This window comes from Psittacula echo (assembly GCF_963264785.1).
Source record: "Psittacula echo genome assembly, chromosome: 4".
NCBI classification, from domain to species: domain Eukaryota; kingdom Metazoa; phylum Chordata; class Aves; order Psittaciformes; family Psittacidae; genus Psittacula; species Psittacula echo.
Window position 1 is genome coordinate 26,547,876 of NC_137738.1, and position 26,026 is coordinate 26,573,901.

General features: G+C 37.3%; 1 protein-coding gene across 13 annotated transcripts in view; it reads left to right on the forward strand.

Annotated features, from left to right (window-relative positions):
- The window catches only part of RGS7 (regulator of G protein signaling 7), a gene marked incomplete at both ends in the record, with an annotated part of 251,354 nt that overhangs the window by 157,917 nt on the left and 67,411 nt on the right, over positions 1 to 26,026 (forward strand). For 10 of the 13 annotated variants that reach the window (XM_080615558.1, XM_080615559.1, XM_080615561.1 and 7 more), the window contains 2 exons: positions 10,756 to 10,862; positions 21,582 to 21,633. The exons of the other annotated variants lie outside the window; for them this stretch is intronic. In XM_080615558.1, the coding sequence (XP_080471684.1) occupies positions 10,756 to 10,862; positions 21,582 to 21,633 (159 nt within the window). The remainder of the gene's footprint in view (positions 1 to 10,755; positions 10,863 to 21,581; positions 21,634 to 26,026) is intronic. 13 annotated transcript variants of the gene reach the window in all.

Genomic DNA, 26,026 nt, shown 5'->3' on the forward strand with positions numbered 1-26,026 from the left:
ACACTGATATCTATTTTACTTGCCACTCAAAGAAATTAATTATAAATTATGGATGAAGAGAACTTTCTAAAAGTGATCCTGTTTGTAATAACGGCCTTGATTTTTGTATATATGCACCCCAGGCAACTGTATCTGATCACGTGGGTAATCATATTCCTGTGTTATTGTCTAGAAAGTTACCTCCACACTCTTTGTTCTTACATTGCGTGAGCTTTGATGGTATTTTTCCGTGATGTAGATCTCAATGACACCAATTTACTTATAAAGCTTTTCTCTCCTGCTGGACTTGAAAAGCACAGCATTCTTCCCATTGAAAGAAATACATTATTTTCAGCATTTTATGCTCTCAGTTTGATGGAGGTATAGAAATTTTTATGAAGAGGATTGTATTCTTCTTTACTGTGTTGAGTGCAGTGAAAAAGGCAGTTATTTTTCTAGCTGCTGCAGCTGCTTCATATTCTTTGTGTTATCTGAACTGCCTGGTCACAAGTGGGTGTTCTGTGATTATGATAGCAATGCATGACAATGATACAAAATTAATGGTTGATGTAGTAGCAACTGATATCCAAACAGACATGGAGGCTAAAAAAGTGTCATGATTCATCTTAACCAGCAGTAATCGTAGCAAGAGTTTAGTGCAACCTATTGCTTACCCTCACCCAACTTCAGAAACTCCACATTAGCTGACATCCCTTTCATTCAAGAATATTGTCTTTAGTAGTTCCTTCAGGAACAAATATTTTGTGTACTGAAAAATCCTGTACCCGCTGTTGCTATTTACTGGCCACAAATCCAAGTGGTGCATCAACCACATCTGTTATTGACATGCCCTGGTTCTGCCAAAGCTTAACCATGTGAAGAAAGTAGAAAGGTCTGGTGTAATAGCAGCAACTGGCAAGCAGTGTACAAGAAAACCTGAAATAATAGCACAATAATTCTACTACTGAGTAGTTTATGACCAGTATTTTGGGTCTTTTAGAGATGCTTGAAATTGTGGAACAAGATTTCTCCGAAGATAATTTGAGCATGGTATCTGCAGTAATGGATTTTTCTTGTAAATTTTTTAATTTTTATTTTTATTTAGGAGGTTTCCTCCAAAGGGTGCACATATGACTTTATACACTAGCACAGAATTTCATACTAGAGGGTGGAAATGAGTGAAGTGTTAGGAAATATCATGAAGATAAGTTCAGACTGTCGTTAGGGAAAAAAAGGCACACAGGTTTTGATTTTCTGTATTTTGCCTTGAAGAAGCATGGGGATCAAAGCTCAAACTAAGAAGTTGCAGGAAACCCACACTTCAAAGAAGTCTGGATTTCATCCTTCTCTCATTTCAATTTAAAGGTGCTAGAGATGTCAGTAATAAAATAGCAAAATGTCTGTGATTTCTGCAAAATTGAAAATGAAAAAAATCAAAAGTAGTAATTGTGAAATTAGAAGAGATGTTTTATAAATGTTGGCTTGGGTTGGCGGGTACAGAGCTAAATTACACCATTGCAGGGTCTGATTGCTGGTGTGATATTGGTAGGTACTTTAAAAAATTGAGGAGAAAGTTGACAGGGAAACTAAAGGCAATTTTAAACACTTTCAAGCAACTTTTCATCACCGTGTGCTGAATGAACTGGTTTCCTAGTGATCAAATTGTGCCATGTTCTGGTTTCCCTCGTAAAGCCTACCCAATGCTTGCAGCTTCAATGGATTTCTTCCACTCTGTGTAGCTGCACATTTCCAATATGCTAAACAAACACACTCAGCAAATATTTCAGATGAGGATCTTTGTCAAAACAAAATCTATGGTGCTCACCTCAAGTCATTACATTTTGAAGTCTCTGGGGTCTCCCTTTTCAAGATACAGTTTTATTAAAAGAATGAAAGCTGAGCTTTAGTAGGAGGTAGCAACAGTTAGTGTGTGAATCACCTGAAATCCACTGGGAAACAATCACTTGAGGAATTTATCAGAGAACACTTTAGATATTTTCAAAAGGAGGCTTTGTATATTGCTAACAGTGAGATGCAACTTCTCTTTCGGGGACTAACTCCTTTTTTTCTCCCATTTGATAACCGTTTTCTTTCTTCTTTTCCTTTTTTTCTTTTTTTCTTTTTTTTTTTTTTCCGCTTTCCTTTATTTCTTCTCCTGTGAGTGAAAAACATTTTTTGCTTTGTTGATTTTTGCGGTTTTTTTCTTCTAGGAAACCGTAGGTCAGCTCCCCTTTCATTCATTCTTTCACAGTGATGTAATTTCTGTTGATCTTGTGTGAGTCTGTCTAGAGTTATGTCACTTAGGTGAGTTCCAATTCACTCACGTCCTGTGAGCACGTAAGGCAATACTGGTAAATGTGTCCCTAGTTTGCTGGAAGTTTTTGTAAACAAAGAAGTCGATGTTTCAGGTATACATCATCTCTACACTTGGGATATCTGTATAAGTGATGCTTAGTGTTACGAATCAGCTCAGACTGCAGACTGTAAGGGTAGGCATTACTGTTCCTTGGGCAGATGAGTATTCATGACACATCTCTGATAGGTTTTCCCCATTACCTGCTGAGTGATGTTCCTGCTGCTGCCTCTGTCCTGTTGATGGCATCAGCAGCCACTGTCTAGCACACAGCACAAGCAAAACCCTACCTATTTAAGTAAGCTGCTGTAGTGACAGATAGCTTGGTTTGTGATGGCTATCTTGGAATCAAGCATGAATCTAATTTTAATTGTGTTTGTGTAAATAGTGCTTCAGTGACTCTTTTGCCCTCCCTGAAACAAATCTGAACGCTGCTCCCTTTGCAAATTCAGTCCTTCAGGTGGGACTGATGAGGGAGACTTACAGTGATGTGGGTGTTCAAGAAATTTTCTAGCTGTTTTATTTTCCCCTCTTTAAATGCAACAGTCAGGACCAGAGAGAGAGAGTCTCCTGCACTTTATGTGAGCATGAAAAGCAGGTTGTATTTTATTACTTTAAGTCAAAGTTAATCCATTGCAGCTTGTGTTCACATTGGCAATGAAAGAAAGCAGGAGTGAGGCGAGAGTAAGTGATAATCTCTTGGCATTTGACACTTAAAATGAATGTGTGCTTGTGAAGTTCTGACTCATTAATTCTTTTTCCAGTCAGTCGTGTGGCTTAGCAATGCACTTCAGTACTGTGATGGATTTTAGACTAGACACATAATGCAGAATAACAAACACTTTATTGTTTGATGGAAAGGGAAGTTTTCATTTGTTCAACATCTTTGTGTATACGAAAAACTTGCAAGTTTGGGTTTTTCACTGTCACTTACATCATATAGCAATCTTAAGGACACAGAATGCCCCAAGCCACATTCCTTTTAGGAAATCTTTCTCCAGGACTTTGCTGCACAAAAGAACATAGACGCTGAAAAATGCCATTTTAAACTGGAGCAGAATTAGGAAGCACCCACTTTTGTGGAAAGCCACTTCAGATGTTGTGAGACTGTAACTATGATGGTAAGATACTATAAAGTGTTTTATGGACCTCAGAGTAAACATAGAGACCACACCACCTGAAGCCCGGAAATGCATAAGGAAAAGTCAAATCAACACTAATCACTGAAAACATGCTCTTTAAGGCAAACAGAAACATGTTTATTCTGAAGAAAAACAAGGAACATCCATCCTTTTTAATTTCCTCCTGTGGATGTTATTACAAGAAACAACTTATTCCGCTGATATTACCATACCCTGCAATTTAAGATGAACGAACTATAATCAATCTATGTAATAGTTATTGCAGTAAGGAGAAAACTGCACTATGTTTAAAAGAAAAATAATATGAAATCTCAACAACCAGGGTGTATTTTTTTTTGTTTAGATTTCATCAGGTTTGCATTGTCCCAAAGCATTGAAAATGTCTTTCTTGTATAAAAAAGTATATTAAAAGTGACTGGCATTTAATCCATCAAGATCACTCTCCTTGAAATGGCACAGCAGATGTCTGGGCAATATTACTTCTCACAAAAATGATTGCTAATCAATCTATGTACATGTGTGGTTTGCTTCACCCACTCAACTAAATAAAGTTCAACAGCAGAGTGAACCCCATGGAATTTCAAGCTTTTTCTGAGGTTTTAGCCCAGCAATAGCACACACATTAAAAAACTACACCCACAGCAACATTTTGAGTTTATATAAAAATATTTCTTATACTGTTGAAATGTAACAGGCTCATAAAGATGTATTTCTGTCTTTAGAAGAATCATAGAATCATAGAATAGTTAGGGTTGGAAAGGACCTTAAGATCATCTAGTTCCAACCCCCCTGCCATGGGCAGGGACACCTCACACTAAACCATGCCACCCAAGGCTCTGTCCAACCTGGCCTTGAACACTGCCAGGGATGGAGCATTCACAACTTCCCTGGGCAACCCATTCCAGTGCCTCACCGCCCCTTATATCCAATCTAAACTTCCCCTGTTTAAGTTTTAACCTGTTACTCCCTGTCCTATCACTACAGTCCCTAATGAAGAGTCCCTCCCCAGCATCCTTATAGGCCCCCTTCTGGAAGGCTGCTATGAGGTCTCCACACAGCCTTCTCTTCTCCAGGCTGAACAGCCCCAACTTTCTCAGCCTATCTTCATATGGGAGGTGCTCCAGTCCCCTGATCATCCTCATGGCCCTCCTCTGGACTTGTTCCAACAGTTCCATGTCCTTTTTATGTTGAGGACACCAGAACTGCACACAATACTCCAAGTGAGGTCTCACGAGAGCAGAGTAGAGGGGCAGGATCACCCTCGTTCGACCTGCTGGTCATGCTCCATTAGCTGTTATAACTTGCAATACTGTCCTTTTTTAGATATGAAAAATTGAAACAGTGATTTGGGTAAGTTTGTTTCTTGATCGTGACATTCCATTTTTCAGCAGTATCAGTGCTAGGAAAAACAAGCAGTCAAGAACAGAGGAAGCTGAAGCCTACTAGTCTACTCTGTTCTACCAGTTACACCTCCATGAGCTTTGTCTCCCTTAGAATTTTTGTGTGATGTCTCTGGCTGCAGTTTTTTTAAATTGTGTAGCAGTTGACTGCTATTTGAATTATGCCTTCTTGGGGAGGCTATCTGGGCGTAATGGAGACTGTAGCTTACATTGCATATTCTTACACACAATGGCTGAAGATTGGGTAATAATAACTGTGTAGGTACCACATTTCTGTGTGCATCTGTGTACGCTTGCAATCTAAAGTAATATTTTCTTGCTTTTAATCTATGTTCCTCCAAATTTTTAGTTTGTATTATGATGTCATGGTTTCAGATGGGATACAGTTGATTTTCTTCCTAGTAGCTAGTACAGTGCTGTGTTTTTGCTTTAGTCAGAAAACAATGCTGATAACACACCGATGGTTTAATTGTTGCTGAGTAGTGCTTACTCCAAGTCAAGGACTTTTTAGTTCCTCATGCTCTTCCAGTGAGGAAGGGAACAAGAAGCTGGGAGGGAGCAGAAACAGGACAGCTGATCTGAACTGGCCAAAGGGATATTTCATACCATGGAACGTCATGCCCAGTATATACACTTCCTCGGGACAGGCTGGGCATGGGTCAGTGGGTGATGAGCATCGTTTGTCTTTCTTGAGTTTTATCCCTCTCTCACCTTTTCCTTTTATTATTGTTCTTATCTTTGATTATTTTATTATTATTTTACTTTTTTTCAATTATTAAACTGTTCTTATCTCAACACACGTGTTTTACCTTATTATTTTTTTCCAATTCTTAGTTGCCAGCTGTGCTTAAACTATGACATTTAACTACATATAAACATTACTCTTTCTACCTGAGAACCTTTATAAACCTTAGAAACATTTTTTCAGGCTTCTTTTTTCCTCTTAACTGATGCATTTCTTAGAAGTCTTTGATGTTCATAATCTCCATTTACCATTCTTCTATATGAAAGGTGCTTCTTTACGTGAAAATCCCCTAACTGCACTTGCAGGAATAGCTGGGGGATGCAGAAGCTCTCTGAATTTAACTTCTAGGCATTTAGACATGTAGGACTAGTCTGCTGCTGGCTACATTTTTCTTTCCAGGCTTATGGCTTTGTTTCCTGAATCCTTCTGTTCTACTTGATTGGGTTCATAGAGTATTTATTTTTCAGTCTGATTTTAGCAAATTGAGGTGTATATCAAAGTGTTGCCTTTTTTGTGTCTGTAATACACTGGACAACTTCTTGCCTGGAGATGAGAAACCTCCTGAGATCTGAGTTTCCTTTCTCTGCAGAAGTCTGACTGTTGCTGCACAAAGAGCAGCAGCATTAGTCCCCTACCAGTCTGCTGTGAGGCAGGGTTACAATTTTGTGGACATTATTCAAGTTACAATTTTGTGGATGTTGTTCACCTGTTTGAGCTGTATTTCATTTATAGGTTAATGATAATGCTTTGGTTATGCAGTTGCCCCGTTGTCAGGTGATACCAATGGAGAAAATATTAGACTTCCAAGTGAACGTCTTTGTTATGAGTGGTCTTTTTCTTTAGATAAAGCTCATATTCCCAGGTGTGAGCAACAGGGGATCTTAGGTTGATATTAAAAGGGTATATTTGTGCATTTATATTTATGCAGTGCTGGAAAACATTACTGGATTGATAGCCATAAAAAATGAAACGTAATTTTCTGTTAGCTGATGGAAAAAAGACAAAATGTGACAAGCTTATATGTCCTATTAACTCTTGATGGCTAAAAGGACAGAGAGATACCTCATCATTGAGCTAATGTAGATTTATCCCAGCTGAATGAGTTTGCCAGAAGTGAAAGTTAAACTTGCCTTTGTCTCCATACATAACTGAAGAAGAGATATAGGATTTTAATTGGGAATGATTCAGATCTTAACCTTAGTTGGCTTCTGGAGAAGGCCAGGTCAGTCTTTCAGTTTTTTGCATAGAGAACTAGCATTGACTGTATACTTGCATATATGACTCAATGGTCAGTGAGAGAAATATGAGCTCTTGGTCTTACTGTAACCAAGCTTGCCAGGATTATAGGCTGCTCTGGCAGGAGCTTCCATATATTTTCTAATTCAATTGTTGCCATACTTTTTTCCTTCTCCTTTTTCCACCTCTGGTTAACCCACTTAGATTTGTAATATAATTCAGGTTAAGAGGGACCTCCAGAGGATTTAAGAAACTGGAAAGGGGCTTTTTACAAGGACATATAGTGATAAGAAAAGGGAAAATGTTTTAAAAGTGAAAGAGATTTATATTAGATGTATGGAAAAAGTTCTGTGCTGTGAAAACGCTGAGGCATTGGAACAGGCTGCCCAGAGAAGTTGTGGATGCCAAATCCCTTGAAGTATTCAAGGCCAGTTTGGATGGGCTTTGAGCAACCTGGGCTAGTGGAAGGTGTCCCTGACTGTGGCTTGGGGGATGGAACTAGATGAGTTTTAATGTCCCTTCTAACCTATCCATTCTATGAATCCAGTCCAATGCCTTGCTCAAGGCAGGGTCAACTGTAAGGTTGCGTGACTTTGTCCATTCAGGTCTTGAAACCCTCCAAAGGATGCAGGTTGTACACCTTCTCTGGGAAGTCTGTTCTGCTGTTTGGCAGAAGTCAGAACTATGCCTGATTTAGTTTATTACCATTGGGGTGGGATTTTCTTTTTTTTGTTTGTTTGTTTGTTTTTCTCTCAATTGCTGTGAAACTCCATGAAGACATAAAGATCTTGGCTCCCTCATTTCCCCATTTAGTAATGTCTTTTTAGGCAACAAAAAGATGCTTCTATGCACCCCCAAAACCTTCTTTTCCTATCAGAGGAAGCCCAGCTACCCCAGACTCTCTGTCACATTTTCCAGCCCCAACTATCTTGGTGAACCTCCACTGGACTCACTCAAATTTGTTGATGTCTTTCTTACATCGGAATTGTCAATTTGTTGATGTCTTTCTTACATCGGAATTGACACATTATTCCCATATTAGTCCAGATGTAGTCTAATAATTGCTGGGTAAAGGGGAATAAAGTGAGCTCCTTGTGCTCTTGAAAAGTATTGCAGTCCAGAATCCAGGAAGACCATGAAACAAATCTGAAGCCTGTTTAGTTTCTGCTAAATCTGAAGAGAAAGTGTACTCAGCTGCGCCAGAACTCCCTGGCACGTCCTGTCACCCTTATTTGAGAAATCCTTTCTCTAAAAAATGACCGCACATTTTTTTCCTTTATTTATCTCTCATTTCACACAGATGTATAATACCTGCAAAAAAAAAAAAAAAAAGTTGTTTTTGGAATTGGCAGTTGGCAATATGTTTCAGTGTGAAGAACAAAGAAAAGCTTAATAAAATTAAAAGGTAGACAAATCGACCCAAAATGAACAGAATCTCAACAACCAATTCACTACAGAAAGTTTACTCAAAATTTCTGATCCAAGGAATAATAGAATTTAGGGACTTGAAATACATAGGTAACAACAATACAAACTTACATTAATTACGATAAAGTTCAAATGGGGATTTGCAGATATCTCAAGCACAAGGAATAAAACAACACCTTGCTCTGTCAGGGAGATTACTTGTAGACTTGCAGCTGGGAGAAGGCCTGTTAACAAGAGTGTGGTATTTTATAGCAGGCCAGAGAGCTGCTGCTGGAGAAGATGAGTTGGATTTTCTTATGTAATTGTTCTGCTGGAACAACAGGAGCCAGTTTGCTAAACACAGAGATCACTTTGGTAGGCTTATGTGCTCTCAGTTAAATACTGTCTAGATCTCCTTACTCATTCATTTTACATGTTGCTGGCTTTGGGTTAACTTAAAAAATGTCCCACTCTACCTCCTGTATCTCCTATACCAATGGCTGTCTCAGGTGAGCAAAAGGGCGAAAGAGGGAATTTTCTGAGATGCTCATTAAGTATGGGTAAGTAAATAAGCCTGTGTTTCCTTCTCATATTCAAAATAATAGTGGGTGAAGCATAAGCAAATTCCTCTTTCTGTGTCTATTAGCAAGGACACACATCTCAGGACTCATATTTCTTCCTGCATGATGGTGCGACTGCTGGTCAGATGCTACAGTGATGTTTTAAACAGACAGGACAAGGCAGATCTGTGTTACAGCATCTGTTTGCCATTGCTGAAAGCCAAATTACAGGCAATAAGAACAAATAAGCTTTTTCTAGAGGCTGAATGAGAGTCTGTTAATGTCGTGGTTCTGTAATATATTTTCCATAGTGCACCCATTCATACTGACCGATTCTGCATACTTTCTGGATTCATAGTGAATTCATATTTAGATCAAAGATCACTCTTTTCTTTGGCAGATCTTCCTGTTTCTGTCATTCTTCTCTTAGTCTTTTTTTCCTCACCTTTCCCACCTTCCCTTTACTCCATTTGTGTCCAATATAACCTTTTTATTGATATTTTCTTTTCTCACTGCTGATGTCATCCTGCAGCAATGTTGTCCTTTCTAGCACTAGCTCCTGTAACTGGTGGCTTTGAAACTCAAAATATTTCAGAAACCCTTGTGCTTCTTTCCAGGGCTCATATTTGAAAATTAGGAAGTGTCAGTGGATGTGGATTAATAGTAGGTTATGCTAGGAAATTTTTAATGTTTCAGCAGAAATTGCTGTGCAGCTATTTCAGGGATACGTACTTGAGTTGTTACATGGTTGGTAAAGAAATCTGATAAAGAGATAGTAGGACTTAAATATTGCAGCAAGAGCATGACTCTACTGCTGTTCTCTTCCTGCAACATTGTATTCTTGTCAGCTAAATAATGACAATACTGAGTAAGAGACTTTGAGGACTAATACTGGACAGTGATTCACTTAAAATACAAGAGCACATATAAACCTGACTTTTATGTATTACAGTTTTGTTCATTAAACTTATTTGAATTCACCCTCTATGTATCCAGTTCTGGACTCTTCACTACAAGAGACACGTGCATGCACTAGAGAGAGTTCTACAGAAAGCCATGAAGTCAGTTAAGGGTCTGGAGCATCTTTCTTATGAGAAAAGATGCTGTTCAGTCTGGAGAAGAGAAGGCTTAGGGGGAAGCTCATCTGTGTATATAGATACCTGGGGGGATAGTGTAAAGAGGATGGAACTAGGCTCTTTTCAGTGGTGCCCAGTGACAAGACCAGAGTCAATGGGCACAAACTGAAACACTGTAGCTTCCCTCTGAATATCAGGAAACACTTTTTTATTGTGTGGGTAACTAAGCACTGGCACAGTTTGCCCAGAGAGGAGAAATTAAAAAGATGTCTAGATATGTTCCTGGTTCTAGGTGTCCCTGCTTGAGCATGGGGATTGGATCAGATGACCTCCAAACTCAGCCGTTCTGTGATCCTTTGTTATTTTCCCAGTAATGAGAAACTTTTACGGAAATCTCTATCCTTTACTGCAGTTCCAGTAAAGCTAATGAGGAAGATATCATGTTATTGTGATCAACTCTTTTAACACGTAATCTGAAACTGTTCTGAGGAAGAAAAGCAGGCTGCACCATCAGGGTGAAAATGATAGCTGTTTTCAGCTTCAGAACAAGTGAGTGGACATTGCTGTTGCTACCTGCTAATGGTGGTGTAAGTAGTGAACCTGCAGCTACACATGAGACATCTAATAGCCAGTTGTGAAGGGGAGTAAAGGGCGTTTTTTGGTTGCATCTTTATATTACATAGAAAAGGACAGCACTTTCATGATCTCAGGACCTTGACTGAGAGTCAAGTGGTTATCTGCAGATGATAAGATGAATCTGAACAAGAAAACTAAACTGATGAAAAGAAGGGGCTTGGTTTGGGTTTTGTGGTTTGTTTTTTTTTTTTTAATTTATCTTTTTTTTGTTCTTCAAACAGTGGAAGCTCTACATTTGGGAACACTGATGGCAGCACATGGTTATTTCTTTCCAATCTCAGACCATGTTCTAACACTAAAAGATGATGGCACCTTTTATCGATTCCAGGTAAGTGTTTTCAGTACATTCTTAATTTATGCAAATGAAGGCTCATATTAAAGGCTTTATACAAAGGTTCGTAGCAAGTTTTAACATACTTTGTCTCTTGTGTAACCTAGTAAATAGTGGCAATTCAAACAAAGTAGTATTGAAGTACTGTGTATTCTTCAAACAATTGCAGACATTTCTACACTGATCTCTCAGTCTCATTGCATACAAAAAAACCATGCAGATGCTTCAGAACAAGCTGAAAATGTATATATATATGCTACCTACACATATTACTCAGGTACCTATATAGTTGTATTTTATCATACTAGATTTCAAACGAAGGGCTTGGGGACCAGGAGTGTTGCTTTTCTAGTAACGAATAGCAGTCTAGGTATTTGCAGAGAAATACCACCTTTGGCTTGAAACAAATATGCTTGCACAGCATCTGATTATGTATTCTACAGAAGGAATTAACTTTGATTGCCATGTATCACCGCTGGCAATGGTGGCTGCATTTTGTATTGCTCTTCCTATTAGATGGTCTTCCTGGTAGGTAGCACCAACAGCTGCTCCAAGATCTTCCTTAGAGTTTTGTTGTTTTGAAATGAGATGATGATTATCACTATGAAACTGATGATATGAATACCATAATGATCCTGCCTTGTTAGTTTTGTGTTAAATACTAACAGAAAAATATTTGGTAGAACAAAATCCATTGTCTTCAAGATATTTAAGTCTATGCTTTGTCTTAAACATTGTTCAAGTAAGAAACTATCAAGAATAAAAATAACTGAGATTGTGGTCTTTAAAATGCAGAAAAAAAATGATATATTGGAGGCCAATCATAGTCTCAACCATTGTATTACATTAATTGCTGTGCAATACTTTCATCAGTATTTTGGCTTGAGTTCTATAGACCCGTATAAGAAAGATTCATAATATTTGGTCTAAAACAAAATCTTACAGTGAATGTAATTAATAATGTATAGCACAGTCTGTGAGGAAAGAGAATGATAATTGCATATGTGCATACATAATTTCATATATAGATCCTGTGGGTCAGACAATACAAAAACCCTGTCCTTAAGCAAGACCATAAGTTATATGTGTATATGGGGAACACAAAGAGCAGTCACTTCAAGCCTCCTAGCCCAGATTCACACTTATCTTTGATCCTGGAGAGAGAATTTGAAGGAAAATGTTTCCTTCTCATGATGCTTCAATCCCATCAATGTTCAGTATAAAGAAGAGAGGGATAGCACATAGGTGAAGGGGCTTATTACTGAGGGAAAGGCACTGATGTGATGAGGTAAGTGGAAAGTATAAAGAATTCATAGAGTGGTTGAGGCTCCGGTTCTTGGTTTTCTCTGCATAAGTAGTGGCCAGAAAGAGAAAATATGAGGACTTCATTTTGTAGAGAATGGGACTTATTTATAGGAGTGCTGGTCATTGAATTCTGAACAGCTTCTGGCCTCCTTCTATCTTAAACGTGTGAAATGAGCATGTCTGCTAGCATGACAATTTGACTGAAGGAAAGTATAGATTGAAATTAGCTGCACTGTGAACAACTAAGAGTACTGCAGCTACCCTGCTGTGCTCTTTCCTCAGGGATGTCTACAGTCTGCACGTTTAGACATGAAGTTTCAGTGAGGGTTAGTTATTAGAATTATATCAGTTGATTTACATAAGTTAAGGATTTGGCACCTATTTGACATGTGCGTAAGAATAAGGTAATTTCCTCAAGTGTTACTCAGTATATATCTGCAATATTTTGTTTGTTTTCTGCTTTGTGGTACCTTTTGCATTACTATTCCTATGTTACAATTTTAGCTGTTAATGTATAGCATGAGAAAAAATTTATAGTGGTGTCATATTGTTAACTGGAGTTGTATCAGCAAAAGTTGTAACTTCACATTCCCCACCAAAATAAGGCTAATATAAAATCTGTTACTGAAGCTGTTAAGTTGGAAGATGAAGACAACATACTCAATGAGGAGGAAAGTTTGACTGCAAATGCATGAATTTTGAACTAGAATAGTTGTTTGGATGCTTTGGAAATAGGACCCCCTGAGTATTGGACAAGATTCACAAATTTCTGGATATTTTAATAAAAAGAGAAAATTGTGCACCTGCCAGAACTGAAAAGTTCAGAAGCCTTCCCTGCAGAGTAATCTCTCTCTTCAGTACAAAGATCTAGCTACAAAAACCAGGCTATCTACAATAATGTTCTCCATGCACTTCATTTTTTGTTTTCCAAAGGGTGACACATTCCCTCATGACAGTAGAATTAATTCCAGTTTGTTTTAAACAACCTTCTGTTGTATACAAATAGCTAAAAACAATGGAGATTGTGCTTCATTTATGCAAATGCCCTTTTACAGGAAAAATTATACTTTTTCAGTTATTCCTCTTGCCATCAGGAGGGCTGTAAAGCCATAGTTATATTGGCTTTTTTAAATAATAGCTCCTTAAAAATAATAATAATAAAAAAAATCCAGATGATTCTTTGACCTACTTAGGTGTAGTTAGGTTTGTTTCCATGATAACAATTTAATTCAAAGGGGATGAATCTAAATATTAATTGCCTTACAGAGGAAATTTCTTAGTAGTCTCAACAAGGCAAATCAGAAAATTCAGGGGCAGTGATACTTTCTGAACCACCTTGAAAAGCTGCATTATGTTTTTGTGGTAATTTAAGCCAGGGACCAAAGAAAAAGCTAAATAGCTGATAACCACCCTCCTGTACCTGAGAGGAAGTTGCTCTAGAAAACAGATCTTCCTGGGGCTGGGAATTACTCATTAAGACCTTTCCTCTGAGTCCACATCAGTGATAATATGTCTGTCCTGGTAAGAAATGTCTGACTGGCCCTTTTAGCTGGTAAAGTTCTATAATAGTCTCCCAGGGAAAGATATGTTTATTTTTTCCTCATGTTGCACATGCATTCTAAGTGTCTCAATGTTCATAGTGAAAAAATAATGTTTCCTAATATCTTTTGTCTTTAAGGAAGCTCCTAGGATCCTTGAGGCTAATGATAATTACACTCTTATTTTTCTATGAGATTAATTTGTGATTTAATGTAAATTAATTTTCAGAGATGAAGTTTAGGTTCTGCTGTTGTTCTGCAACTTTTAAGATGGAAGGTATGAATACCTGAGAGAAAATGTGAAAATGGGAACATTTTCTCATGAAAGTATGGTGAAGATAGCAACAAAACTCAGGGATCTCGGCAAGATGAAGATTTCACCTGTGGTGTCTTCTGTTCTGTCACTGGGAACACTTTCTTGACACATTTAAGTTCTCCAGCCGTGTTTACCCATGCCTACATTGGGAATAAAAATATGTAGCAATCACTGTAAGGATCTTGGCATATCTTTGCTGCAAAAGAGTGTAGAGCATGAAGTGTTGTGGATCCTTGTGTCTCAGGTGGAATTACATTGCCTACCACATCTCTTTGAGTCACCTTTGCTTGGCTAGGTACCTCTTGGCTCAGTCCTGGCCCAGCCTCCTGCCATTCTGAATCCTGAGGCTGTGGCTGAGCATCACAGCTCTCTAGCCACTCTTCACAACCTTTCTGGATAATCTACTGTGCCTTGAGGGAAGGAATTCAGCGGGAGCCAGATTTTAGAAATAAAGGAGAAGCAAGTATCTTATGCAGCATTTGGCAGATTTTCTTGGCAGTTGCAGGTGCAAGGACTAATTCATTGTCTCTTCAGCTCAGGCTCAGCACAAAAAGATCTGTTTAGGTTTTGAAGAGGGAAAACCAATTTCAAATCCATGTGCTTTCTGACTACCCTATCCATATCCTTTTTTCTTTTTAAACTCCTTACTCAGGCATGCTTTCTCCCTCACTGCTTTCTGTGCTCATCCCCTTTCCAGGTTAGAAAAGAGGACTCACAAAATCTTTATTGTTTCAGAATTCCTCATCTGCTTTTTTCTTTAATAATTCTGAGGTAACCGTGGAGCACTACTTACTGTCAGCCTTCCTCCATGGGCTTGACAGTGCTAGACCAGTGATCTTACCCTTTTCTTTTGCCAGGAAATCATTTGAGCCAACTGCAGTGAATGTAAAACTGAATGTGTATGAATTCTGCCTTCCATCATGCAAGGCATTTGAGATTACTTACTATTTTCTAGCAAAGACTTGGTTTCTGCTGCTTATAAAGACTCCCTGGTGCCTGTGAAAAGAATAGCAGTAATATGCAAAGGAAGGTTTATGAGTGATTTGAATATTCCTCCTTCATCCCAGTAATTAGATTTTAAAAGATTTCGCAGATTGGAGCAGCTTCAGAAACAACAATTCTTTTCTTATTACTATCAACAAGGGGTAGCTGAAAGATGCTTAATGATTTCCCTCCTCAGTAATACAGTTTAATGCATTGAAATTAATCATGTTTTATAAAAGCTGATGGATAACACTGATTTTTATAGTGGCTCTTTCATTAGCTCAGATATTATTATTGATTAATTTTTATGGTAGGGCCAAAGCAGATCTATTTGTTTTATCACAGGATTACCTACAATGCATAGCAGCTGCTGCTGCCAATTTGTTTAGTGCAGAATATGTACTATATTACAGGATTTTGTTTCATATGGCTTTATTAATAGGAGGATTATGGATTTCTGTGGTTAGGTTTACCTAATTATATTAGTCTGTAATGTGAGAAAGCCAATATGTGTTTGTGTGCAAAACCATTTTTTCCATCAATAGCATAAAGATACTTGTAACAGCCTGTATTTTTCTGAATGCTTAAATGGCTCTACAGTCACATGTACAGTGCTAGGTAAGCATTATTTCTCCAGCTGCTGGCTTGTACTTGTTCAAATTACAGATACAATTAAACAAAGTGCCTTCAGAGTGTACTGATAAAAACTGGCAGCATTATTTCTGTCTGGGCTGATAAGCAGTACTTGACTTCGCCCAAACCATTCTACCACCCACCTTCCTGCCGGCTATCAGTGGGATGTCATAGCAAAATGACAAATGTTCCCTGTTTAATATTTGTTCATGACAAACTGCTTCACATTTCCTTCAGAGGGAAAGTAAAATTATTAAGTACAATATTTCCTTCAGGTTTTCTATATTTCAGAAAAAAACCCCACCTTGATATTTCATAATCTCTTTGAAAATGGTAGTGTAGAGGTACAACGTTATACCACATCCATAACTCTGCTGGGGAAAGTCTCCACTTAGTATGATTTCTACATTATGAAACAAAGCACACAGAGTGTGTATTATTTGTGCTATAGGAATATGGGATATTGCAAGGGATGTTAGAATTCTTCTACAGTATACTTGGGATATGCAAGTTGTAACAAATAGTTAAGCCAAGCTTTTTTTTGCATAATCCAGGTATAGAGAAGGTAATTTAAGTGGGCAGAGCCTCCTTGCATTGCTGTGGAAGATTTTAATAGATCAGATGAGAGCAGGCAGCTTTCTTTGCACACACCTCCTATTCTCATTCCTGACCTCATTCTGTGCTAACAGGGATCTTCTTATTGGACTCTTTTAACTTCCTAATGTTTTCTTGTTGAATGAGGCAAATCTTCTCCCAGTCTTCACGGATAACCTCTCTAGCAAGTTGTTCTAAGGGACTGTTAAATATCTAGACTGCAAAATTGTGTGGAGACTTTTAAAGCAGAAGTGGAAAGATGTAAACTCAGCACATATGTAGTCACGTGTTATGAGAGGAAACTATTTGAGGGATGAAGTAACTACTCCATTTGTAGGAAAATCAGGGGTTTAGTGTAAAAGGTTCCAGGGGTTTATGTCTGAGACCTTGTGCAAGCTCAGTGTTAACTTGCCTGATGCAAAGGCTGGGACAAAAAATCTCTGCAGAAGTAAGAGCCCATGAGGTGTTGGGGCTGAGGAGGGTTGCAGCTGGGAGCAGTGGGGATGCACTCAGAGCAAGCCCCTGAAGAATGAAGATAGGCAAGGGACTGTCCAGAGCACTTGAGAGATGCCCAAATGGGGGACCTTGGTATACCTTTCCCCAAAATTTAATGTATCATTCTAATAATGGAATTGTACTATTGTGGGAGCCTTGTGACGAGGTTTCTCCCTGAGTATTTTTTTCTGCCATGAGTAACATTACTTGAGATTTACTTTTGTTGCTATAATTTATTAAAGGGTTTTCCAGTTTACCCAGTGTGCATGGGACATGATGAGGTAGATTAAGACCAGAACTTTGACTGTTAATACCAAACAATTAAACAAGAAAACGTGGAACACACCTTTGGGAAAGCATCAGTCATTTTAACTACACACAAGCTTATTGTTGATTTAGGTTTTTTTCTAACAATCACACCATTGGAAAAATCCTTTAGTCAGAAACTGATTTTTTAATCATGTTCCATTTTCAGTGTCTAGGATTTTTTAAAGATTTTTCTTGTTTGTTTTTCTGTTTGTTTGTTTGTGGTGTTTTTTTTTTGTTTTGTGTTTTTTTTTTTTTTTTTTTTTTTTCTTAATCTGCCTTTTAGCTTAAGTTTTTATTCTGTCCCTTACCACTATTTTTTTGTGCCTGGTTTTAGAACTGTCCTGGTCTCTACACCCATCAATACCATTTCCTGCTTTGAAAATGAATAATAGTTATCTACTCTTTGTATACAACTTTATCAGCACCTGTAGCTGTTTTTGAGCACATATCTTACAGTGATACCATAATTATAGAATCATAGAATGGTTGGAGTTGGAAAGCACCTTAAGATCATCTGTTTCCAACCCCCCTGCCATGGACAGGGACACCTCACACTAAACCCTGTTGCCCAAGGCTCTGTCCAATTTGGCTTGAACACTGCCAGGGATGGAGCATTTACCACTTCTTTGAGCAACCTGTTCCAGTGCTTCACCACCCTCACTGTAAAGAACTTCTTCCTTATATGTAACCTGAACTTCCCCTGTTTATGCTTAAAACCACTGCCCCTTGTCCTATCACTACAGTCCGTGATGCTTTATTTACTGGTTCTTTACTTACTGATTCCTTACCTACTCGTCAGAAAGTACTGTAGGACTTTGCCTTGGTCAAAATACATGGCATCTACTGTTTATTTCTCATCTGGCAGGGGCTTTACACTCTCAGTGACCTAATATGTTTTTGAAAAATCAAGATTTTAGTACCCTTTAGCTTTTAAGGATTCAGAAATAGATAGTTTATTACAATTGTTCAATCTAGACATCTAGAAAGATTAGAATACAGAAAATTTCATCTTTTTCCCTTTTCTGGAAATGGTAGACCTTCCCTTGCTGTAGCCTTCTGAGGCCTTATGAGATTATTTTTTTTAATGACTGCCTGTATTTTAAAGGTTCCTGGAATTAATATTTTTACATGTGTAGTTTGCCCTTCAGGTAACTTGCACCCCTTTAAACATCATGCAGATAATCCAACACTTTTGATAACTTTTGACAGTTAGATACTAGATACGAGAGAGAGGAGAAATAGAAGTACCAGAGCAAAGTCTCATTATGATATTTACATATATATAACTTACATGCATATAACTTACAGTGCTGAGAGACCAGAAGTCGTTCCTTAGTTTGGTGAGGCTTTTTAGTTTTCTACAAATAAACACAGCTTACCCATGTGAAAACACAATAATTCCTTAAGCATTTTGTGCTGAATTTCATCAGGCCTCTGACCTGAACCGTCTGACCTCATATAAATGTTTCTCTTCCTGTTTTCCTTCCTGTACTTTGCCCTGTAGTCTCACCTTCATGTCCAAATTAATTTTGAGCATGTTTGCAGAGCTGATTGCAGGCAGGCTTGAACTTCGTTCCCACTGGGAGCCAGCTGGCTGGTGGCCAGCTCCGGACACATGCAGTGCTTGAGCTGATGAGCTATATTTCTCAGCAGGTCCCATTAAATGCATCCGAGCACCATGCAGATAGGGGCTTGGCTTGTAGTTCAGACGCAGCTTGTGCCTGCCCAGTTCAGAGCATCAGCAAGGAGAGCTCAGGCCTGTGCATTATTCCCTGGGCAGAAGGACTTTTATCTGAGCAGTCTTCCTCCTTCTGGAGACGCAAACAAGGAAGGCATTTAATAATCTTCTGTACTTATCTGTACCAACTGTCATTTGAACCCCTTTTTGATATTGTAATATTTGCATTTTGCTGGGATTTCTTTTTTGACTTCCCTTATAACACATTATTGTAGCCTTTTGTTGTAACATATCATCTGCTTTGCTAATTAAAACTTATGTTCTCTCTTAATTTTTCTGCTTTTAGCTCCCTGGTGCAAGGAGGCTTAGACTCTTTCTTAGTAGCATGTGCATTAATTTGTGCTTTTGGCATGATATTTTTTACATGTTTAGTTGGTTGGAGATTACCAGTAGACAATTACACTGGCCTGTCATTACACTTTGTCTCTAAAAGTACTTGGACATTTAGTACAATCTCTTTCAATAACTGCCGTCTGCCATTTCTTTGTCTCTTGGTGTACTTTCCTGAGAGACCTTGCTTACCTTTTCTCTGAGCCTGCTGGCCCTTATGCTGCTGTGCTCTTTGCAGAATACCAGCCTCATCCTTCAGTTGCTTTCACTCCAAGTACTACACAGATGCGAAATCTTGGTTATATATTCTGTAAAGGAACAAAATCTATTTTATCTGTTCCCTCAAAAGTGTTGCTCAGCTTAAGAAAGGAAAAAGTGTCCTTGGTGCATTTTCACACTTCTCAGCATTGGTCTGAACTGAGTCCCTGTTAGAAGCAGTTCTTGCCACTGGAACACACCTTTTCATCCTTCAGAAATGCCTTGGGCATGTTGTCCATTAGTGAGCTAAAGTGACATTTTACAACATTAAAGATCTGTCCCCTTTCCCATATTCTGTTTAGTGCCCACACTCCCTTTGCCACTGATGTGTAAGTCCCAATAAAAAGTTTAATGTTATTTTAACTAAATACTGAAACCAGTAATATCAGATGTATCCTTGGTTGTTATAATGCCTTTGATTGCCTCTCGGAACTATTTCCTATGGTATTTTTGCTGGCTGGGAGTAACTTTTCATTTATGTATGAAACAACAGACTTATTCTTGCATCGTAAGCATATGGTTGTGAATATATAGTATTTCCTCATAGTTTCTGTGAAATGAATGCCCAAAGCAGTTGTGGAATCTGCTTAGAATCAGAAGACAGAATTTATTTTTTAATCTTTGCTTGGATGGGAGTATATGTAATTTGTCAAGTGTATATATGTAATTTGTCTAAGTGTGTACGAGGAGGTTGAATATGGAATTTGCAGCAAGTATGCACACAACTGAAAGAATATGTCTCTCTACTTCTGAAATGGTTCTTCCCCTGTACCTTTCTCCACACATTCTCCACCATAACTGCTACTTTCCTGTAAATAAAATCTGAGCCCCAGTCCCTTTCAGCTCAGGAGCTGCCTAAGCGGATATGGTTTATGTGTGTTTAGTAACCCTCACTGCATCTTTAGGGGTTTCTCCTTTTTACTTGTTCTTATACTGGTCACTTTGATTTCAGTGGCACTGCAAAGGAATAGTTCATAGGAGATTCATTCATTTCTGCTTCAGAGCACGAATTACTTTATAAGGAACACATCCTTTAAAGTTAGCTTGTTTCTTTTTACCCTTTAACTCATCGCGGTTGCTACATAAATAGCAAGTTCTGAATTGCCCTTGTTAAAGTTGATAGGTCATTGTTACAGGAGAGAGAGGTTTTTCACAACATGCATTTAACCTGAGTAGGTGTGAATGTATCACCTTTAACCCCTGTTGCTTTCCAGATTAACATTAAAACAGTTTGAGGGAAGTGGGCAGCAAGAGAGGTTTCCATTTTTGCATCTGGGAGATCTTGGAGAAAAAATAATAAGAAACAGAGTGAAGCAGAAATTTTTCCTAAGGGAAGCGCCTGTGTTTTGAAATACCACCCAGATCTATCCATGAAATTAATGAGATTGATTCAACTGCTCAAATAAGATATAATTATCTGTCTATGCATGTATGTATATAAATATGTTTGAATGTGTTATGTATAAAATACTATAATCCTTTGCATTTTATTAAAAACTTACCATTTTAGAAAGTAAGTTATTTGAATGAAAAATGTGTGTATGGTCTTATATTCTTCATTTGGTAGAAGTGAATTATTTTAACAATACAGTACAGTTTTAATAAGCATAATATTCAACTAGTTATCAATAACTTTATTGGTTTTCCATTTTAAATAAGTCACATTTTATATCATGACTGGTAAAAAATAGAAAAAAAAATACTTCAACAGATGCAAAGAACTTTGACAACTTTGTGAGAAGAGGTTGTATTTAGTGGCCTTTTTTAAAACAAATAGAAACAAATAGCTCATAGGAAAGAATATTAACTATTAATATATGCTAACGAAAACTCTCCAAAATCAAGAACTGAATGTACCCCAAAGCATCTTCTGTCTTTTCACTTTCTAGAACTGATTCTTGAGGACATGTAAGAGGTGTTTTGCTAGAGAAGATGAAAAAGACAAGCTTGCTACCTAACCTTGTGGCTTTTGTTCCCTTAATTTTAAGAATACAAAGAACTCTTTGTTCTTCTTTTTCAATGTTATTCTGACGCTAGTGCAATAAACAAGCATACAAAAGTAATTTTCTGTTTTGATGCCTATTTCAAAATTGCCAAGTTGATATTATAGATCTACCAGGAATGTAAATTGACTCTGAAAACCAGTATTAATCCAAAGACTGTATAATACTTGCATTGTCTAACTTGAGTTCCCTACTTTTTTGTTTTGTCTATAGACACCCTATTTTTGGCCATCAAATTGTTGGGAGCCGGAAAACACAGACTATGGTCAGTGTAGAAACCTTTCCTATTTCTCTCGGGAATTATGTATTATATGAATGAAGACATCATTGCAGTCTGTCTTGTTTAATCATCCCACTGTTAAAAACATAATTATATGTCATGTAATTCCTGTACAAGAATTGCTGATGTTGAAATGAATGTGGTGTTACATTTTTTAAAGTTTATTAAAAGTTTGTTGAAGTCAAACCTGGAGTTGATTTGAGGGGAAAAAAATCAAAAAAGCCTCAAAAGTCATCAAAACCTGCCTTGCCATTTACATCTGTTTGCTCCAGGAAGTGTAATTATTTACAGTAACAAAGTCTCAGTAAAGCAGAGGACACTTTACTGATGGTTGTGCAATAGGTATTTTTAGATTCAGACTCAAAGATGTGCCTAGTTTAGTTGTCTTATATCTGATACAAACCATGTGGAAAATTATTTATTATGGAACCATTAGTATGGTTCTAATATTAGCTATATTAGAAAATAACTTATTTGCCTGTTTCTTGGGGTTTTAATCATAAATTAAACATTGTAATTACCGATGTGTGCTTAGGAAAATCTAGACATAACAGTAAAGTGTTAAAAAAAACCTCATAAAATAACTATAACAAAATTAGGTGCTGCTGCACACCAAATAGTGATGTAATTTTTAAAGAAAATGGCTTATCTATGAACAGTCTCCTGTTCATTCTAATCTAGACCACAAATACACAGCTCATCTGAAGACCAGATCACTTATTTAGATAACTAATCATGTATATGATAGTTTACCTGTTTAAAAACTCAAACTTTGAAAGTCTCTATTTAAAGCTTTTTGGAAATTTAGATATGTGTTCACTTGTAATATGGATTCATTCTCAGCCCTTGGGAGCTGAAAACTGCAGGGATGGATGGTTCCAATAGATGCTTCCTTCCTGCAGTGGAGAGAGTTTAATTTCAAATATGTTGCTAAATAAAATAATTTCAAGCTGAAGACTCTTAACAGAGCTGAGTGCATTCAGTGTAGAGTTTGAAAACAGTGACAGTTTCCTCATCTTATAGAAGGAGAAAATGTTAATCTTTCTTTATTGCACAGAGATTTGAAGATGTCCAGCAAATTGTTATTGAAAGCTACAGAGGAAGGGTAACTCATACCACGTCTGAGTGATTAGCCACTCTATAGAGGAAATTAGTCTCTGAAGGAGAAATGCTTGATTTACCACTTATTACAGTGTTTTTCCTTTCCTTGAAACTGTTACTTTTCTCAGAGGGGCACTTCAGTATACTCTCCTAATATGTTAAAGATCAGAAAGTAATTTACTATGGTTTTAAGTGACATTAAGTTGTTCAGCTGTAATATGTGTTACATTACCAGGGGGATTTTAAGAAATAACTATATGCTTAACAGGTCTGAACTTGAGATCAGGCTGAGAAAGTTTCAATTAATGTCCTTTAAACTAAATTAGGAGAGATTTATTTTCTAGTCACAGCTGATTGCTGGATTGGAATTACACACCTTAGTCAGTAAATAGAAATCTTATACGATCTGTCCAGTTTTTGCATGCCAGAAATGCAGAATTAAACTTAGGATCAGTTTCTTCATCATGCAGGAAGGTGCCTTTGTTGACAGTAAACACGCTCATTTGGAAGCTTTTAAGATTTAAATATAAGTGGAAAATATGTTGCAGTTGGTGAATTTAAGCTTTTCTGTTGCAGAGGGTTGAAGGAAGGGAAAGCCCTAACTCGCCATCTCATTGCTCCTTCTGAGTCATGAGCCAAAGGTACAAGCCTGTAAGAAACCCACCCTCAGTTCTGCCTTGCAACAGGGTCAGAGCACTAGATCTACCTAAGGTGGCTGTGTGCCATTTGAATTGACTAATGCCAGAGCATTCACAGGAAAATAATTTTTTAAGACAACTTCTCAATAGTTTTCCTATTAGGTTAGCATCTTCCCCATCCCAGAAATTAGCATTTGCATTGTGACCTGAGGATTTTTTTCTGATACCTTTCTATGAGTATACAGAGAGGGCAGATAAGGGGAGAACTGAATACAGCTGCTTGCACAAAGGGTAGCATAACTGGTGTAAACAGTATTTATCAGAGGAATACAGACAAATCAAGCAGATAATATTCAAGAATCCAATCTAAAGTAGGATTGAAAAAACTTAAGGATATTACATTTCATATCAAATACACTCCAAAAAGTTTCTGCAGGTTTCAGAGTAATTCTGTTACTTCCTAGAAAATAAATAGAATTTGTGTTCTTACAGATATGCAAATTCATTTCATACTTGTCATGTATTATGGTGTTCTGCAGTGCTTCCATTTTCGTGATCTTGTCCTGAACAAGCTTGAAACTACACCTCCTAATATTAATGGCTGTCACAGGCAGTAGGAGTCTCTCAAGGCCAGCAAAAAGGAAGCTTTCTCTGTAATTTTCCTTTATCAAAGTTATTAACAAAGCAAACCACTTTCTTTGGTGTTGACCTGATTTTACAAGTACTTACAAGTACACTACAATTTCATTTTAATTTAAAAATTGCTCCCAAGCATTGCTCAGCCATAGCTCGGCTACTGTCCAGAATGTAGCATACTGCTGGAAAAATAATGAATCTTAAACTAGAACTTAAATGAGATTGAGGTATTGCCAGAGTTAAGTCAGAAAGAAATAATCTTTGCATCTTTGTATAGCATGTTACTATCTTCTCTAAACTGTAATTTCTTGTTCCACATGAGCTTGCAATGTCAAATATTTTCATTAAAAGAGATTTCTCTGTAGAAAATGTGAACAAAAAAGAAAACAAGAGTCTTCCAGAATGTCAAAAAGCTGCATACCCATTCTCATAATAAAGCTATTTCTTTGTGGCAAAAAAGGGGCTTGAATTAATTTATTGTATGTCAAAGGGAAATACTGTAACCTTTGGGTTTGATTATAACCATCAAAATATTGACCATCTGATCATTCTGGGGTTACTAAGAAGCTGTTACTTTTCACCAAGTGCTGAAAATATCCCTCCCTTTTTCTTGAAAATCATGCTATAAGAGACCTCAAGAGAGATGCCTCAAATTCCAAACAATTTTTTAAAGGTACTTTCTTAGGTTCCATCTGTTGAAGATACCCTTTTTAACGCCAGATGTCTTGGAGTCCACCCATGCAAGACATGTTGTTCTCTATAGAATCCCATTGCTTTCAGTAGGATTTTATTAATGAAAAGAAGTCTGCATATTTATAATAATTATTTATAATAATTGATAATAATAATGCCAGTGTAATTCAAACCACTTTGCGTTTCCTCTGAGTTAAGTCATGTTCCTGAATTATGATTTGGTTTTGTGACAAACAGAATTTGATCCCAGTTCAGAAAACTGGCTCTGAAAATGAATGCAGCTAGTGGCTGAGCATAACCTACCTATAATCATCTCTTTTCTTACAGATGTACTTTTGTAACTGACAGATTTTTTTTCTGGCAGATTAAAAGTAGTTCATGTCATTAAGAATTAATTACATATGGAGACTTATTAAGTCCATTGCCTCTCAGAAAGGAGAAATATAATGCCAAACATGAAATTGTTATTCCATATGCATTTGGCCTCAGTTCTCAAGGGACCTGTCAGGTTCTCTTGGAAGTTTAGTGGATTACAGCTGTTGCAAATTTGAGAAATTCAATTTCTTACCATTCTCTTTTTTTGAATGAGATAAGAAAGGTTAGGGAAAAATTCAATTCACAAAAAAAATAAAAGCAATTATTTTTGTGTTTGGAAAGTTCAAGCTTAAGCCTAAGTAAACAAATGAACATAGTTGTGGCAATATTGGAGGCTTATAAGGATTTCAGACATATAAGATACGGAGAAGAATCAGTAACTTTTACTTGTTTTCTGTAGTCCACTTATGTTGATGATTAGATTCAAAAGTGTCTGTAACAGAGACCTTTTCTTACAGTTAACTGTGTATTAAAAGAAGTAAGTTGAAAGGAGATACAGAATAAACTTTTGAAAGTGCCACAGTCACTCACAGTGTTAAGGAGGTTTGGACTGATACTAGAAGGCAACAGTCAACTGCTTTTATATAATCACAAGAGCATGATGCTGTTTCAGCCTTGTGATTTTATGTGTGTGCATTTCTCCCAAATGAATTAAAAACGGAGGAGGATTGCAGGATCTTGGTAAATTATGGAGAGCACACTAAATACTGATAATGCAACACGAGTTTAAGAGCACATGTCCATGTGATTTGTGAATGAGACTATTTTTCTGTATAGTCAAAGCAAAATGTTAAATCATGCTGCTGTGAAGAAGGGCTATTTTCAGTAGCCTTCCAGGTGAAGTTATGTGCTGTAAAGAGAGTTTTCTAGGAAATTAGAGCAACTACAAGAAAAAAAAAAAATTAATTGCTGCCTTTAAAAGTGTAAGTTATCTG